Raw genomic sequence first — 19,067 nt, forward strand, 5'->3', positions numbered from 1 at the left:
GAGGTATGGCCAATAGGAAAAAGGAGGTATTGATGTCTCTGTATAAGACTCTGGTGAGACCTCATTTAGAATATTGTGGACAATTCTGGAGGCCGCACCTTCAAAAAGAAATAAAAGGATGGAGTTGGTCCAGAGGAAGGCTACTAAAATGGTGTGTGGTCTTTATGATAAGGCGTATGGAGACAGACTTAAAGATCTCAATCTGTATACAGTGAAACCTTGGTTTACGAGCATAATTCGTTCCAGAAGCATGCTCGTAAACCAAATTGCTCGTATATCAAAGCAAGTTTCCCCATAGGAAGTAAGGGAAACTGCTTTGATTGGTTCCACCTCCTCCCCCCCCACGAGGCTACCGGCGCTGCTCCATTCTCCCCCCCCCTTGAGGAATCCGACGCTGTTCCATACCCCTCCCCGCGATCCAGCTTCCCCCTCTCCCGAGCAGTCAATGACACCCTTTACCCGACTTGGCACCAGTGCTGGTGCCCGAAGATCCTCCCTCTTCTGGCGCAGCTGGGCGGTGCGTCGGAGATCCTCCTTCTTCTGGTCTGGGCTGGGCTGGACTGGCTTTGAGCATTTGCGCATGCTCAAAGCCTTCTGGTCTCGCTCTCTCCGAGATTGAGAGCGAGACCAGAAGGCTTTGAGCATGCGCAAATGCTCAAAGCCAGTCCAGCCCAGCCCAGACCAGAAGAAGGAGGATCTCCAACGCACCGCCCAGCCCAGGCCGCGCCAGAAGAGGGAGGATCTTCGGCCACCGGCACTAATGCCAAGTCGGGTAAAGGGTGTCATTGACTGCTCGGGGGGGGGGGGGAAGTAGGATCGCGGTGGAGGGGGGACAACGTGAGCGGGGGGGATGCCGGATCGCGGGGGAGGGGCGCTCGTACAGCGAGGCGAGCTCGGTTTACGAGGCACCAAGTTTGCGAATGTTTTGCTCGTCTTGCAAAACACTCGCAAACTGGTGCACTCGTAAACCAAGGTACCACTGTACTTTAGAGGAAAGGCAGGAGAGGGGAGATATGATAGAGACGTTTAAATACCTATATAATATAAATGTGCATGAGTCAAGTCTTTTTCATTTGAAAGGAAACTGCAATGAGAAGGCATAGGATGAAGTTAAGAGATGATAGGCTCCGGAGTAATCTGAGGAAATACTTTTTTACGGAAAGGATGGTAGATGCGTGGAATAGTCTCCCAGAAGATGTGTTGGAAACAGAGACTGTGTCGGAATTCAAGAGGTCTTAGGACAGGTACGTGTGATCTCTCAGAGAGAGAAAAAGATAATGGTTACTGTGGATGGGCCGACTAGATGGGCATTTGGCCTTTATCTACCATCATGTTTCTTGAAACCAGTAGAAGGCTTTGACATCAAGGGAAAAACTGCCGACGCGAGATCGAGGGAAACAATTTTTCCTCCAATGGTCGAGTAAATTCACGACTGAAAAAGAATCGATGCTGCTGCCTGGAAAATCGGCTGAAGGAGGGCTGAAGGCCTGAAAATGAAACAGTAAAAACTTTGAACAAAACTATGAAAAAATAAAGTAATATCAAAGAAACAAAAATTAATGAAGAAAATTGATAAGGGAAGGCACAAAAGAGGGAAAAAAGAATGCAATTGGAGAGACTCCGACAACACATGTCTTCTTAGCTCCACGGAAAACTAAAACTGATGGTCCTGCGAGCCAACATCAGGCAGGAAGGCATTTGTGTATGCGAGGTATGGGCAATCTTGAACCTTCTATGAAGTTAAAGTGACAGTAACAGTACACTTTTGCACTGTCAATATTGGGCTCTGTGGATGATGTCACCCATCTGTAAGAATATGCTGCCTGCTTGACCTGGGATAAAAAACACATACAACATATGTCAACAGTCAGGCATGATTCCCAATAGGCTTTGTAAAGAGCACAGTAAAACATAAAGTAACCTGACATTCATCTGCTATGAATGCTACATGCTCTGTTTTGCTGATCTCAGCATAATTCTCACCTCTTCCCAATGTGTCACAGTTATATATTGTACAGTAATGAAAGTTAAAGCAGTCAAAATATTTTGAGTCTGAAACAGACACCGAATTACATCACACCCCTTCACCATCCAACTTCATGAGATCTGAAATCAACTTTACCAAGGCTCTCTACAGCCTCTCTGTCTGTATCTACAATGGATCATTTTTTTTCCTACAACTGAGAACTAAATAATTTATTTCTAATGAGGAAACTAAAACCTCCAAGAGTACTATCAAGGAAAGAAGACTAAAGTGGCCGTACAAGGATACAACTTTACTCTTAAACCAATTAGCATGCAATACATTTTCCAGGTATTTCAGCTTTCATACCCATCACCAAGCAAAAATAAGCAAATTAAATAAAATTCCTCCTCAAGACTAGATTGCAAGTCAGCCTAAGACACCAATGTACTAAAATACACTGTTTGCACATGCATTTAACTTGCATTAGTTCTAAGTTCATATTGTTTCAACAGTGTTTGCTATCAGTGGCTTTAATGTATATTACAGTAGACTTTCTGTTAAGTGGAACTCAATTAACCAGAACTTTTAAGCAACCAGAACAAAAACAAAATCAAAGAAACACTGTAATACTTTAAATAAAAATGATAATAAAATCAATTCTGGTGAAAATTTAAGTGTAAACTTGGCATGCCACACCTGAGTATGCCCACGCATTGTCTACCACATGTCTGGTAGTTTGTCTGGGACAGTTTATGGTATGGCATAGTGTGAAGTATAGTATTAGTTAGGCCTATTTTTAATAGCAACTCTCAAGCAACCAGAAACTACATTTATCCGGCATCTATCAATCCCCCATTGGTGCTGGTTAACTGAGAGTCTACTGTATTTTGCAATCATGAATTTCAGCCCCAAATCTATATAAAACATGTAATGTGATAAATAATTATGCAGATTAGCTCATTACCTATGAAAGCACAGTAAGTGTTAAAAACAAAACACCATCATTAACATGGGCACATTTTAATAAAAAATTGAACTATACTGGGCAGCATGAGCTGCCAGCATACTTCAGCACATAAAACCATCCTTGTGGAGCTCTATGGCCTCAGTGTCATAGAACTCAATAAATTTGGCCTCTAGCTAATATTTGATTTGTGTTCCTTATGTCAAAAAATCATGTTGTTTTAGCTGTTCTACTTTCACAGTAGAATGCATTAATCCTGTTATCAAAGTTGCAATTCATCTTAGTTTAAGAGTTATGACTTCAATGATGGATAGTGGAGCTGTGGTGTTATGAACACACTGCTACATTCAGCAAATTAACTCTGTTTATGATGCAGCTGCCAGATGCCTGAAAAAAAAATTAAAAAAAATCAATCTTTGGTCTAAAAGGCTTTAGGCCCAATGAATCCCAGGATGCACCGGGAATTTGAAAGTGGGCCTGCCAGCAGGAGGGAGTGGGCTTCCCTTCTGCCGATCTTCCATTTAAAAGGAGGGGAATCCCAGCAGCAGGAGGAAGTGGGTATCCTTGTCAGATTTTTATCAAAAAGGTACGGGGGGGGGGGGGGGGGTTGTGTGTGTGTAGGGGGGGAGGAAGGGGGCAGGGGTTCAGGGTGGGGTGTTGGAGATTCGCAAGGGGTCCCGGTGATAGGAGGGAGTGGGCATCCCTCCAGCCAATCTTCCATTTAAAGGTAGGGGGGCCCTGGAGGTAGAAGGGACTGGTCATACCTTCTGCTGCTCTTTAATTTAAAAGAGGGAGGGGGGGATCCAGGTGGTTGAGACAGAAGGGAGTGAGCTTCCCTCATACCGATATAGATATATATATATATATATATTTTATTTTTTTTTTAAGTTCAAGGGTGTGTGGGGGGGGTGGGCAGCACGATTTGTTTTTTTTTTTAAATGGACACAGATGTCATATATAACACATACACATCTGTGCTCATTTAAAAATAACAAACTACTTTTCCTGCCCTAAACAGTGGAGCGGCAGGAGGCTACTTCAGGGCTTTCCCTGCCGCTCAGATGTTCAGGGCTTCCCCCGCTGGCTCTGCGCATGTGTCAGTCACTTCCTCCGACTGATTGAATGGCAGACCTTTGGAAAACTCATTTGCATGGGAAATTGTTTGAACATCAATCGCCATTTTCAAATCAGACTATTTACCGACTCCACAGTGACCCAAAGAATATTATGGCGATTTTAGAGCATCTGGGCCCCTGTCAGTAAAGTTTGCATGGGAAAAAATGTGTTTCCTTGCTGTGCCTTATCCGGAGTGCTCATTAGAATATTAATGAGCTCCTTGTAATTCATTAGCATAGGATTCTTGGTGGCTGCTACCGACAATCAGTATAGCAGCTATAGAGAACCCTTTTGTGCATTGGCAGGAGAGTTTCCTTGCAAATAAGACTGGTTAAAACCACTTGGCTCACCATTATTCATACTTTCAAAAAGATGTAACAGACTGGTGAAGCAAAACTTCTCTTGGCTAAATCCATGTTGGGTTTTTCCTATTAAACTACATGATCAGTAAGAGTTTCTAACATTTTTTCCCGCACTGACATAAGGCTCACTGATCTTTGGTTTCTTGGATCAACCTGGAACCTTTTTTTAAATTAACATTATATTGGCCATCCTCTAATCTTTAGGTATCACAGACAAATTAATGACCCATTACTAATTATTAACAGAAGAGCTGCAATTTCATTAAAAAAAAAAAATTCTTTCAGCCCTCTGGGATGTATATCATCTGGTCCAGATGATGTAGTGCCGTGTGTGTGTTCACAAAAGAATGTCCAAAATGTTTTAACCTCTTTGTGCAGTGGCCTGTGTTTGTTCACTTCCTAACCGTATGTTAAGGGCTTAATGCCCTTTAGTAAAAGGGCTGCTAATTACGTTGAGGATTTCTGCGAATTTAACAGTAAGAGCCTATCAAATTAACATGGGTGGTAAGCTATAGGAAATGTGAAAACTCACTTGTGGGTTGCCACACGTTTCTCTACTGTCGTGAATTTTATTTAATTTTTGGGGGAGTTTATTTGGGGAGAGTTTTATGCAGTTAGGTGTGAAATATTTTACTTATGCAGATGAAATTACTTTACCTATACCAGTTTATGGGCAAAGGCAAGGAATTGATCTTTTAGTACAGCATTATTTTGACCTAGAGAAAAAAGGTTAGTGCTCTCTAACAAATTACCATATTTTTCGTGCCATAAAATGCACCTCATCATAAGATGCACCCCAGATTTAGAGAAGGAAAACAAAGAAAAAACCCATTATGAACCAAATTGTATACTAATATATACCAGACACCTTTAAATTCCATCCCAGCCCCCCATCACCTTTAAATTCTGTCCCAGCCCCCAGCAATATCTTTAAATTGTGGAGGTCAGTGGACAGGTGCCTACTGATTGTTGGGGCCTGCAACGCAAAAGTACGTTAATGTCTGGGCCACAACCAATGTTCCCTCTAATGATTGATGAGGTGTGTGCAAAAAAAAATATGCATGAGCAACAAGTTACATACTCCACAAATTTATGAGCAGGCGCGGAGGACGCATTTTTAAACAAATGCAGTTTATCCTTGTACTCCTTATGTAATTTTAATCATCTATGGATATGTTTGTATGTTTATTGTTCAAATGGTTTTATTTATTTCCCCAAATTTATTTTTGTTATACGCATTGAAAATATTTGATATTGCATTTAAATCAAAATCTCAATAAACTTGAAACGAGTGCCTGTGAGATTGTGAGAGGGTTAAATACTCAAAGCTTAGAAGAATACCAATTTACTTAAAGTTTTTGCTACACCAGCTTTCTGGTATCTTTACATACAGTGGCATACCTAGCATATGTAACACCCGTGTCCCTCATAAACCTACAGTTCTAGAAAGGTTTAATACAAAACATACATTTAAGGGGGGAAAAAAAACCCTTGCAACACAACAAAGTTTCCTTATGCTTACTAAAAGCTAGTTCATCAGCAAGCATCAAGCTATGGAAAGAAGAAAATCATTAAATCCTCCCCCTTTTACTAAGCCGTAGTAGAGGTTTCTACCGTGGCCCAGAGCATTAAATGCTCCAACGCTGCTCTGACACTCATAGAATTCCTATGAGTGTTAGAGAATTTAGCAATCCGGGCCGCAGTAGAAACCTCTACCGTGGTTTGGTAAAAGAGGGCCTATAATGAAGAAAACACTAAAACAAGTCAAAGGGCAAATTTCTGAAATACTCTGGAAGGATAAAGAATAACAGGTTCCTACAGCAACTCATTTTCTCCCACAATCACTTCTTCATAGCAACTAAATACTTAGACCTTGAGAGTAGCTTTCCATCCTGGCACTGCTAATGATGTACGATTTGCAGGGCAAAAAGCTGGTGAAAGAGATATAGCTTTTAAATTAAAAAAAAAAAAAGTATCCATTTCTCACACTTGTCCAAATGGACAACTTTAGAAAGGACTTGTATTTCTATTTACAATGGGAGTACTTCCAGGTGATGTGAGAGAATAAAAGAGAGAATAGAAAAAAAACCCCATCCAGGCTGGAAAGCACAACATTCAGAGCAGACAAGAGCAGTCCTACAAATTATCTACAGGAAAAAAAAAAAGCATAGGTCTACGTAATGTTATACTCATGTGCTGTCTGCTGCTTAGTGTGGCAGCTGTTTTACTCTAGTTTAAAGGTAACAAAATACAGAAATACACTTCTCCCTCCATATTTGCGGGGGTTAGGGGCAGAGCTGGCCCACAAATAGGGAAAAATTGCGAATAATTTTTGGCCAGCTCTAACCCACCCCCGGACCTTACCTGGTGGTCAAGCGGTGACGCGGTGCAGGAGTGATCTTGCTACCATCCTGCCCCGTGCAGAGCCATGCTGCTGAGTTCCCGAGATCTCATGAGACTACAACAGGAACTCCTTGTTGTAGTCTCGTGAGACCACGGGAACTCACAGCACGGCTCTGCACGGGGCAGGAGTGTAGGAAGACCGCTCTTGCCCCACTCACCGTAAGGTCCATGCTCCGATCGCCCCCTCCGCCTCTGATCGCCCCCCTCTGCCTCCGATCGCCCCTGCCCTGCCGCCACTGATCGTCTCCCTCTGCCTCCGTTTGCACACACCCCCTTCGCTGCCTCTGATCGCCTCCCTCCAAGCCCCGGGGCCGTTTTTTGGGGGGATGCCAATGGGCGATTCTCAGGGAGGGGCCTGGGGGAAAAAACACATGAATAATCGAAACCGCAAACATCAAAACAGCGAATAGGGAGGGGGAAAGTGTAAAAACAAAATAGAAGATAAGATGGTACCTTTTGCACTAGACTAACAATACATTTTTTGACTACCTTTCAAAGACAATACCTTAGGGCTTCTTTTACGAAGCCGTTTAGCGCGGGCTGCTGCGGTAACGGCCCCAAAGCCTATAAAGGTTTAATGGGCTTCGGGGCTGTTGCTGCGCTGCTTTGTAAAAGAGGGGGTTAGTCTTCAGATCAGAAGAACATATTGCCTTTGAAAGCTATTTAAAAAAATGTATTTAGTCCCATAAAAAGGTACCATCTTAACTTTTTTGGTTTTATTTCTCTTTATTATCTTTAAAAATATAAAGACACAATAGGGGTCCTTTTACTAAGATACAGTAAGTGCTAACATGCTTAATGCAGCTTGAAAGGACTTACCGTGGGATATGCTGAGGTGTCCTGTGGTAAAAGCCCAATGTGCACATACAAACCATGCACTAAAAAATTTTCATTTATCTTTCTCAGAGAAGGTATGTCTGAGGGCAGAGAGGGGGCTTGAAAGCACAAATCAAGTAATGCAGATAAGTTTCAAGTTTATTAAAATTTTGATATAAACGCAATTTCAAATATTTTCAATACGTATAACAATAAAAAAAAATTTGGGGGGGGAGGACAAAAGAAAACAATTTAAACAGGTAAACATACAATCGATGAACACAATTAATTAGTGATACATAGGGAAAACGGAGTGAACTACAATTGTTAAAGAAAGTAGATGAACATTTAAGGAAAAACAACATCAGGAGGGTAATTGAAAATGTTTTACAAATAAAGCAAGGTCTAAAAGTGAATGGGAGAATTTGTGAAGTATATATAGATCTGGTTAGATTTAAGTATTTGAACCTGAGATTGTTGATAAAAGAGTTATCCTGTTTATGACTCGAATGCATCTTTGTATAGGTGGCTTTTTAATGTGCTTTTAAATTTTTCTAAAGAAGTTTAGCCACGCAGATAAACTGGTAACTTGTTCCATAGCTGGGGTGCTATGATTGAAAAAGTTGTAGCTCTTCTGGTGCCTATTATTTTCAGAGACGGGATGGTCAGCAAATGCTGATCTGTTGATCTTAGAGATCTGGCTGGGGAGTATGGTATCAAATAACGATGTAAAAATATTGGTGTGTTGGTTTGTTGAATTTTGAAGGTTAATAGTGCAATTTTATAGATTATTCTATGTGAAATTGGTAGCCAGTGTGCTTTTTGTAACAGAGGAGTGACATGATCGTATGAAGAAAGACTGAATAAACTGAGGCTGTACCACTTGAAGAACGAAGAGAGAGGGGTGATATGATTGAAACGTTTAAGTACATCACGGGCCGTATCGAGTCGGAAGAAGATAACTTCTACCTCATGGGACCCTCGACCACCAGGGGGCATCCGCTGAAAATCAGGGGAGGGAAGTTTCATAGCGACTCCAGAAAATACTTCTTCACTGAAAGAGTGGTGGATCATTGGAACAAACTCCCACTGCAGGTGATTGAGGCCAACAGCGTGTCGGATTTTAAGAGAAAATGGGATATTCACATGGGATCCCTAAGGGAGTGAAACCAGGGGGCGGGTATTTGGAATGGGCAGACTTGGTGGGCTATAGCCCTTTCCTGCCGTCTTTTTCTATGTTTCTATGTTTCTATTTTATATAATTTGTAACTTCTTATTTGTTTCTGAGTTATGCCATGGTATAATGTATTGCAGTAATCCAGCCTGGAAATAAACAAGGAATGAATCAGAACATTAAGAGCTTTTGGTTCTAAGACTTTGGCTAAGGATCTAATGAGACACATTAACTACACTAACTGATTAGCTTAGATTAAACACACGAGTCCTTACCATCTACAAAATAGGCGATAGTAAGGGCTTACATGCTAATTTTTGGTAATGGTTGCACTAATGTTGCCATTAATTCAGAAAATGGAATTTTCCAGCTGCGTTAAGAACAGCCTTAGAATGCAGAAAAACCCCGTATACGAATACACTGAGCCACTTTTTACCACAGCTTAGTAAAAGGACCACTATAAAAATCTATGCATACTGTAATAGTTTTAAAGTTACTACTTCTGGAACAGAAGTTGTTGCCAAAGTTTTTTGTTTTTTTTTAAAAACTATATATAAAACAATTTTCCAATTTAGCTGTATTGAATGAGGTCCCCCCCCCTCAGGTCTATTTATATACCTAGGGGTGGCTCAAGGCAATCTGCTGCCTGAGGCGAGGGATGAGCTAGTGCCACCGGTTCATAGACAACGGCGCAAAAGACAAAAGCGCGCGCTGACAATTGAGTGCAGCGCGGAGGCACGCGGCACACAAAATTACAGTTTTTAGGGGCTCCGATGGGGGGTTTTGTTGGGGAATCCCCCCAGTTTACTTAATAGACATCGTGCCGGCGTTATGGGGGGTTTGGGGGGTTGTAACCCTCCACATTTTACTGTAAACTGAACTTTTTCCCTAAAAACAGGGAAAAAGTTCAGTTTTCAGTAAAATGTGGGGGGTTACAACCCCCCACAACGCCCCCACAACGCAGCGCCATGTCTATTAAGCACGCCCCCCGTTGGAGCCCTAAAAACAGTAATTTAGAGCGGCGCGCGCCTCCATGCTGCGCTCAATTGTCTGGGCGCGCCTTTGTCCCGGCGTGCTTTTGACCTGACACCAGTGCCACCCCCCCTCACCCCCAAGAATCAAAAATAGGGCTGCCCCAACTATTAGGTAAGACTGGCCAGCTGCCTATGCAGCTTCTTAGAGAGTAGTAGCTACACTAACACAGTTAATGACAGGAGAGCCTCATACATCACTCCTTTTAGGCCTAGGTCACCCATGTTTAAAGCAAAACAATAGATCCTGCCAGACAAACTCAAAGAACCATGTTTCTCGTCACACATACTTTAGCCAGCTCTTCAGCAAAAACACAAGGAGATAGATGATGCTCAAACAACAACGAGGAAAATGAGAAATAAAGCAAAAGAAAAGCTCAATTTAACACACCAGATCACAAAAATAGAAGTGGGGAAGGGACACAATCAACCAACTGTAAGGATAACCAATTTATTGAAAATACAGCATATATAAAGGATTAAAAGATTCTCTGTTAGGCTTGCTATATATTTTCTGTATATGTTATATATGCTGTATTTTCAACAAATTGGTTATCCTTAGTTGGTTGATTGTGTCCTTCCCCACTTCTATTTTTGTTTATATTACTACACGTGGGATTGTTTTTTCCTTTCTGAGTAATAGCAACAGGCACATTGTGAAATACCAGGGGTCTCCAAAGTCCCTCCTCGAGGGCCAAATCCAGTCAGGTTTTCGGGATTTCCCCAATGAATATGCATTGAAAGCAGTACATGCACACAGATCTCATGCATATTCATTGGGGAAATCCCCAAAACCTGACTGGATTCGCACAAAACCTAACCAAAGCCAAACATATTTGAATTAATAAATTCCAAATAAAACACTTTGCGCTCTTTTACGAAACCATGTTAGCGGTTTAACACACATAATAACGCGCGCTAAACTGCCGGCCGCGCTAGATGCTAACGCCAGCATTGAGCTGGTGTTAGTTCTAGCAGCGTAGCACGGATTTAGCGTGCGCTAAAAAGCTGCGTGCGCTAAAACCGCTAACGCGGCTTCATAAAAGGAGCCCTTTATTCTACCCTAATATTGTGAAAAATATGAAGATAGCAGATGTAAATTTGAAAAAACTGAGAAATACCGATTATCACTTTATAATAAATTATCTGAATAAATTACTCAAGTTTGTCCGCAAAGCCCCTTCCCTTGTTTAAAATCAGACTGAAAACCCACCTTTTTGATATAGCCTTCAATCCATGACTCTACTCCCCACTGCCCTCCAACCCAGCCAGCAGATTAACTGTTCCCCTTAACTGTATTTATGAAATCCTGTTTGTCTGTCTTGTCTGTTTAGATTGTAAGCTCTTTTGAGCAGGGACTGTCTTCTTTGTGATTCTGTACTGCGCTGGGTACATCTAGTAGTGCTATAGAAATAATTAATAGTAGTAGTAGTAGTAGAAACTAACAAATAGAAATAGAAATAAAACAAATAATGGAAAATAAGAAAATGCTATTTTATTGGACTAGCCCATTTTTCAATTAGCTTTCAGAGGCCAAATCCTCCTTCTTCAGGTCCGTACAGTATACTGCTGTTAAGGTATCCTGCCTGACCTGAGGAAGGGGATTTAGTCCAATAAAAAGACTGCATTACAATTCTCCTGTATTTGTGGTTTAAGCATTCGCGGTTTCGATTATTCACGGTTTTTAGCATGCTGGCTCCTCCCCTCAAATTATGACAGCTTGCATAGAGAAATCGTTGATTCCAAGTGTTTACAGAGAAAATCGCTGATTCATAGGACATTCTTCATTGTGTTTTACCTCTCCTTCAGGAACAGGCCAGGTCTCCTATGTTATTCACGGTTTCGCCATATTCACGATGGTTTTTAATAGAAAACAGTGAATAACATATGAAAAAGTTATTTGTGGTTTTTCTGTATTTGCGGTTCGGTTAATCCCCTATCACAGTGAATACGGAGGGAGAAGTGTATTTCAATTTCCTGTTTTATCAATAAAGCTACAATACTACTTTATTCTAAAGCAACAACAACAAAAATCTTTCCACCTTTTGTTGTTTCTGCTTTAATCATCTTCTCTTCTTTTCATATAGCATCTGTCCTCTCTCTGGCCCTTCCATCCACTGTCCGCCCCCTCTCTCTGCCCTCTCTCTTTTTTCCATATGGCATCTTCCCTCTTGCTATGCCCCTTCTATAAATTGTCTACCCTGTGCCCCTTATTTCCTTTGTACATGATTCAGTTCAGCTTCACCTCCTCTCCATTTTTCTCTGTCTCCACCCCTCCCCTATGCTCTAGCATCACTCTTCTCCTTTTCTTCCTTCATTCCCATTTCACCCCACAGTTTGGCATCTCCATCTCCTTTCTTTCTCTATCCTACCCTTATGCCCTGGCATCTCTCTTCTCTCCTTCCCTTCCATTTCTCCCTCCCCCTCTGTGATGTGGCATCTCCTCTCCTTCCTTTCTCTTAGTCTGGCATCTCTGTCTCCTTCCCTTCCCTCCCCCCATGCCATGGCATCTCTTCCTCCTCCTCCATGGTCTGGTATCTCCCTTTCTTTACTTCCTTCCTTCCTTTCTCTGCCTCATTGTCTGGCATCTCTCATTCCTCTTTTCTCCCTTCCCTGGTCTTCCTTCTCCTTCCCTCCCTTTCTCTCTCTCCCTAACTGGGTGCAGCATAGGTGTCAGAACAGGAGAGGCCACAGGGGCCATGGTCTCCCTAAAAACTGGCAGTTGCTGGTTGGTGCCTGCCCTCCCACCTGTTTCCCAATGTTGTACCCTAAATCTTCAGGGTAGCCACGAGGAAGGGGATGCGGGTAGCCGTGAGGAAGAGGGTGGAGTTGGGAGCTAGTGGCAGGCCATGTCTCAGAATTTTGCTGGGTCTAGGGCAGAGTTCCTGGGTCTCCCCCCAACCAAACAGCATTCCATTGCCTGTGGGGTGCAGCATTTATCTCCCCCTCTCCTCTCCTTCCCTCGCGCTCTCTTTGTCACCTCACTTGCCTCCATCGGCAGTGCAGCCTTCACAACTTGTGGCTTTTGCTGACCGGGCCTTCCTCTCTACTAGGCGGGACCCAGCAGAGTAGCGAATTGTGAATGCTGCCACTGCCAAAAAATCACAACACTGGTCCTCAGAGCACCTCTTATGGCAGAAGTTTCAAAGTCCCTCCTCGAGGGACGCAATCCAGTCGGGTTTTCAGGATTTCCCCAATGAATATGCATGAGATCTATTTGCATGCATTGCTTTCATTGTATGCTAATAGATCTCATGCATATTCATTGCGGAAATCCTGAAAACCCGACTGGAATTTCGACACCTCTGTCTTATGGGCAGCACATGGGGCTGACCACACCCCTTCACCCACCTCTTGGTATGCCACTGCCCCTGATTCCAGTATCAGGCACTGTTGAGGAAGTGGCATCTTGCTGCTGGCCAGCCTACCTGCTGGCTGGCTCTCTCTGCCAAGTCCCTTCCTGGCATCTAATCTTTTCACCCTCTTCCCCCCCCCCACCTCTGATTGGCATTTTTTCCATCCCCCCTCCCGTCTCCCTTTAGATTTGTTGGCGGCGGCAGTGATTGAGAGCGGCTCTGCCAACCCCAGCACTTCTCTGCACTGCGGCCCACCCCAGCGGAGACAGGAATCTGTCATAGAGGGCGAGCCGCAGTGGAGAGAAGCGCCAGGGTCAGCGGGGCCGCTCTTTGAATCACTGCTGTCAATGACAAATCTTAAGGTAGATGGGAGGGAAGAAGGTGAAAAGTTTAGATGCTGGGAAGGGGAGCGGCAGAGAGATCCGACTAGCCCAGGGGTGGGGAACTCTGGTCCTTGAGGGCTGTAATCCAGTCGGGTTTTCAGGATTTCCCCAATGAATATGCATTGAAAGCAGTGCATGCAAATAGATCTCATGCATATTCATTGGGGAAATCCTGAAAACCCGACTGGATTACGGCCCTCGAGCACCGGAGTTCCCCCATCCCTGGACTAGCAGGTAGCCTGGTCAACATCAAAAGTGCAGCCTGAGGCCATCCCCTCAATTGGCCTCATTATCGGGCACCCTCTCCCCTCCAACCCCACCGTACATACCTTTACTGCTTCTTTCACTGAGGTGCTGCCACTGTTTAGTCAAGAAGATCCAGTTACCTCTTTGTGAGACTCACATTTTCATTCTCATGATTTGTATAGCTCATACCAAGCACCAGTGGCGTACCTAGGGGGGGGGCGGGGGGGGGGCGGGCCGCCCCGGGTACCAGCCCTAAGGGGGTGTTCCCGGCCTTGCCGTTCAGTCCCCCGCCACCCCCGAAGGACCGCTCGCCCCACTGACCTTCCTGCACCATCTGTGAAGCAGCCCGCAGCAGGATCGCGAAGTCAGCGTCAGCATCCCTGCGCTGCTTCCTGCGCCGCGATCCCGCCCCACCCTGAAGGCCTGATGCCCCGACCCACCCCGAAGGACCGCTCGCCCCCCTGGCCTCCCCGTACCACCTATGAACAGCCGCAGCAGGATCGCGAAGTCAGCGTCAGCATCCCTGCGCTGCTTCCTGCGCCGCGATCCCGCCCCTCCTCTGACGTCAGAGGAGGGGCGGGACTGTGGCGCAGGAAGCAGCGCAGGGATGCTGACGCTGACTTCGCGATCCTGCTGCGGCTGTTCATAGGTGGTGCGGGGAGGCCAGGGGGGCGAGCGGTCCTTCGGGGTGGGTCGGGGCATCAGGCCTTCAGGGTGGGGCGGGCGGGCAGGCAAGCAGGCTTTCAAGGGGGAGGGGGTGACAGGCAGGCAGGCAGGCCTTCAAGGGGGGACAGGCCTTCGGGGGGGGTGCAGGCCTTCAAGGGGGGCAGGCAGGCCTTCAGGGGGGTGCAGGCCTTCGGGGGGGGGTGTAGGCCTTTGGGGGGGTGCAGACCTTCAAGGGGGTGCAGGCCTTCAAGGGGGGAAAGGCAGGCAGGCCTTCAAGGGGGGGACAGGCCTACAAGGGGGGGGACAGGCCTACAAGGGGGGGGACAGGCCTTCAAGGGGGGGTGCAGGCCTTCAAGGGGGGTGCAGGCCTTCAAGGGTGGTGCAGGCCTTCAAGGGGGGGAAAGGCAGGCAGGCCTTCAAGGGGGGGACAGGCCTACAAGGGGAAGGGACAGGCCTTCAAGGGGGGGTGCAGGCCTTCAAGGTGGGACAGGCAGACCTTTAAGGGGGGACAGGCCTTTGGGGGGGGGACCATGATTTAGAAGTACACAGAGGGAAGGGGGTGTTCAAAGAGACATGCATATGCCAAACTTTGGGGGGGGGAAGAAATAATGGGTCTGAAAATAGAGGAGAGGGAGAGAGATGATGGACCATGGGATTTAGGGAGGGAAGGAACAGAAAGGGAGAGAAATTGGACACAAGGGATGGTGTGGAGGAGGGATAGAGATACTGGATAGGAGGGTAATTAGGAAAAGAAACGGAGAGATGGTGGACTCTGGGATGGTGGGGAAGGAGGGAGAGATGCCGGATGAAAGGGTATTTAAGAAAAGGTGGATCTGTGGAGGGAGATGAAAAAAAGGAAAGATACCAGACTTCCTGGGAAGGGAAGGGAAATGGAAAGGGAGGACAGAGTTGGCAGATGGATGGTTAGCATGCAGAAAGAAGGAGACCCTGGCAAGCAAGTTATCAGAAGAAAACCAGAGCCTTGGACCAACAAAATTTGAAATATAACCAGACAACAAAAGGTAGAAAAATTAATTTTATTTTCTGTTTTGTGATTATAACATGTCAGATTTGAAATGTGTATCCTGCCAGAGCTGGTGTTGGACTGCAAACGTGAGCTAGGATTTAACAGAAAGAGGAAAAGTCCTTTTTGTTTCTTTATTTTATTTACACCACAGCGCCAGTGTGGTTAGGAGAAGCCAAAGGGGATGAAAAAGCTATAAAACCCACCAGGAGTTTTGAAAAAAATCACCCAACTGGGCAGGAAAATCGAATTGAAAAACCAATTCAATAGGGCTGAATCGAATCAAAATTTTTTTTTCCTGTATCTGGCAGCATTAGTTTGCGCTACTGTCTTAGACTTTAGGACCTGGGATTGGGGAGAGATGGCATCCTCAGTACTTTATAATGCAAGTGAAACGAGGATTTGGTCAGACTTTTGAAGGGTCTGCAGAAAAAAAATATTGTATAGGCCGGGGACATGAGACAGCAGGAAATGGGAACTTTTCTTCCTTCTATTTTTGTGAATGGAAAGGCTGAGGATGTCAGAGAGGTCAGTTAAAATATGTGCTTTATAAGAAAATATAATAATGTGTTTTATAAAGTTTATAGCATAGCTGGCCTACCCAGTGAGGTGTTCCTAGTGGTGATGGTGGCAGCGTGTCAATGTGTTGAGAGGAAGAGGTGGTCTGGGAAATTCTGCTGAGCAAACTACGGGCCCATTTCCACCCCCCAGTTAGTCCACTCCACTCAACTGATTCACACACTGAGTGGGTCTTTGGGTGTTGTTTTGGGATCTCTTCCAGTGGTTTATCTCCTTCTGGTCCAAGGAAGGAAACTTTGTTATCCTTAGCATTGACCTACAGAATATGTTTGTAACAGCGCTGCTTGTGTGGCATTAGGCTATGTAGTGATCGAAAGAAAAAAAACAGACCTTTGCACATTTTTGCACTATATGGTGGGTGTATGAGGAGATTCACATTTCCTGCACAGCTAAGTCCATGTGAAGTTACCTTGTGCTGTATTTGACATCTAGCAAGGTCTCTGTTTGAAAGGAAAGATCTAAACTTAAAAATGAAGTGGCCAGAAGTTATGGTAAAAGCAGATAGTGTAGCTGGTTTTAAGAAAGATTTGGACAAATTCCTGGAGGAAAAGTCCATAATCTGTTATTAAGACATGGGGGAAGTGTCTGCTTGCCCTGGATCGGTAGCATGGAATGTTGCTACTCTTTGGGTTTTGACCAGGTATTAGTGTCCTGGATTGGCTACCATGAGAATGGGCTACTGGGCATGATGGACCATTGGTCTGACCCAGTTAGGCTATTCTTATGTTATGTTCTCATCTGTAGGGGCCTTTGTTTTCACTTCTTATTTTAATGTATTTTTTTTCTGGGAACTTATCAGTGTTTTTTATAATGGGAACAAAAATGGAAGAGAATTAATGTGTGTGGAATGGGGGGTAACTAATTTCTTCAGCTAAATAATTCAATCCACTTCAAACAGACATAGGAGAACTTGTGCACCATTCACACACCCTCCAACCAAAAACGTCAAAAGAAAAAAACTGTTCGACAACCTCCTAGCCATTCGAGCTGCAACACTCGACCCCCAACTCTACAACCAATTGATATCAACCACAGACTGCAAAACCTTCAAAAAGAAATAAAAACCCTTCTATTCAAAAAACACATAAAACCGAACTAACACAATCAGAACTGTCCCAAGCATCACCTGCAACTACTCCATATGTACTTCTAATGTCATGACAATTTAGACATAATTTATGTTATGTTATGTTTGGAATAATGGTTACATATATGAGGTTCAATAAAAGAAAATTTTCACTGCCTGTTTCTATTCTGACCATTTATTCCATTTCATGGTTATTGCAAAAAAAAAAAAAAAAAAATTTTTTTACATGGGGGGGGGGTGTCAAAAAATGATGGGCCCCGGGTGCCACATACCCTAGGTACGCCACTGCCAAGCACCACACACCTAGACAAGACTCCAGCCATAACAAAGAGGAATTCACTATAGCTCCCTCCAGCAAGTCACTAACATTTCACTGCGAAAGTCTATAGGATCGCTTTTCAGTCTCCTTTAAACGTTAGCAATTCCGGCAAAAAAAAAAAAACAACACAAAACAAAACCAACTTTACCGTGCTTAAGCAAATAAAAGAGCAATAAACATCCTAGAAAAAGTTTTCCTTACACTATGTTATTTTCTGTTAAAACAAGCACTACGAGTGCAAGCATCAGATCAGCCCAGCACGCTCTTGCTGGTCATCATCGGCCCGTGCACCCATCTGTGCCTCCTAGATACCAAGCCCCACACACAAAACAGACAGAGCAACCTGCCCTTTACGTTCGTTTCCTAGACCTTAGCGTGTCAGTCAGACAGAAGACCGAGCACCTACCCGACAGTTTCAGCGCCGGAGTCCCACGTCCTGCTTCTTCGAGGCGGCTGCGTGCCTACTTCTCCATGACGTGCAACAGCGCAGCGCCCCTGCGCTTTCATCCGCCTGGCCCTGTCGCGCGCCGCAGAGCTCCACTGTTTGTGTGCGCGCGCCTGTCCTGCTGCTGCCGCCTTCTCCTTGCCGGCACTGAGACGAGAGCCCACGACTTTACGTGGTGGTGGAGGAAGTCGTCCTCTCCTTAAATGTGTGACGTAGAGCACCATATTCACAGCAGTATCTTCTTCCTATTGACTGAGGCAGTTTGGAAACATAAATACCATTCTGGGTCAAGCCAAAGGTTCATCAAGTCAGGAACCTATTTTCCAGGAGTGACCTGTCCTGGTCACAGCAGGACTAGAAAGAAAAGATTAAATCCTACTTATACTCAGGGTTAAGCTTACGATGGGACTCGTTTTCATATAGAGAAAATGGCATAAAGAGGTAGATGGACTTGTTTTTTTCTTGCCAAACCCTTCCAATTTGCTATTTTCGAAACCTGTTTTAGACGAATTTCAATGCTGTTGCTCAGTAGTTTCTGTAAATCCCAAAGGAACGTGTAAGATTTGTAGTGTGCGCAGGACTAGGACAGGCTTATGAGTCAGACGTTTTTCTGAATGGAACATTGAAGAATATGTCCAGGGTATAGGTTAGATGTTTGAGGCTAGACCTTTTTAAATAAAAAATACAGTGGAACTTTGGTTTATGAGCATAATTCATTACAGAAGCATGCTTGTATATCAAAGCAACTTTCCCCATAGGAGTGAATTGAAACGCAGGCAATTCGTTCCACATTCCAACCCCCCCCCCCCCCCCATCGGCCACTTGCACGCTTCCACCCCACCACAACCCCAAAAGACCCACCCCCGAGGCCACTGGTACGCTTCCACCCCCAGGAACCAGCTTCACCCACCTCAACCCCAAGAACTAGCATTGCCCTCCCCCCCCCATATGCCCACCTATACACTTATTGCGATCAGGCACTGGCACGCAGAACCAACCCACAGGACATGCCAGTGCCAAAAGAGCCTGCTGCAGATCTCTGCTGGGCCTTGAGCATCTGCTCATGTTCAAGGCCTTCTGGCTCCTGCTCTTTCCAAGATTCTAATGACAGCTATGACAGCATCAGATAT

The 19,067-nt window shown here is 44.6% G+C and overlaps 1 protein-coding gene across 6 annotated transcripts in view; it reads right to left on the reverse strand.

Annotated features, from left to right (window-relative positions):
• FAM124B (family with sequence similarity 124 member B) overlaps window positions 1–18,174 on the reverse strand; it is a 131,559-nt gene extending 113,385 nt beyond the window's left edge. For 3 of the 6 annotated variants that reach the window (XM_033958759.1, XM_033958757.1, XM_033958756.1), the window contains exon 1: window positions 17,899–18,021. Coding sequence is in view for 1 of the 6 variants with exons in the window: in XM_033958754.1 (XP_033814645.1) it covers window positions 17,899–18,161 (263 nt within the window). In the remaining 5 variants the exon portion in view is untranslated. Of the gene's footprint in view, window positions 1–17,693; window positions 17,815–17,898 lie in introns of those variants that run through there. The other 3 variants (XR_004540652.1, XM_033958754.1, XM_033958758.1) reach the window with 2 other exon arrangements.
• Between the last annotated feature and the right edge of the window lie 893 nt (window positions 18,175–19,067).

The sequence above is a fragment of the Geotrypetes seraphini genome, chromosome 9 (genome assembly GCF_902459505.1).
Source record: "Geotrypetes seraphini chromosome 9, aGeoSer1.1, whole genome shotgun sequence".
Taxonomy (NCBI): domain Eukaryota; kingdom Metazoa; phylum Chordata; class Amphibia; order Gymnophiona; family Dermophiidae; genus Geotrypetes; species Geotrypetes seraphini.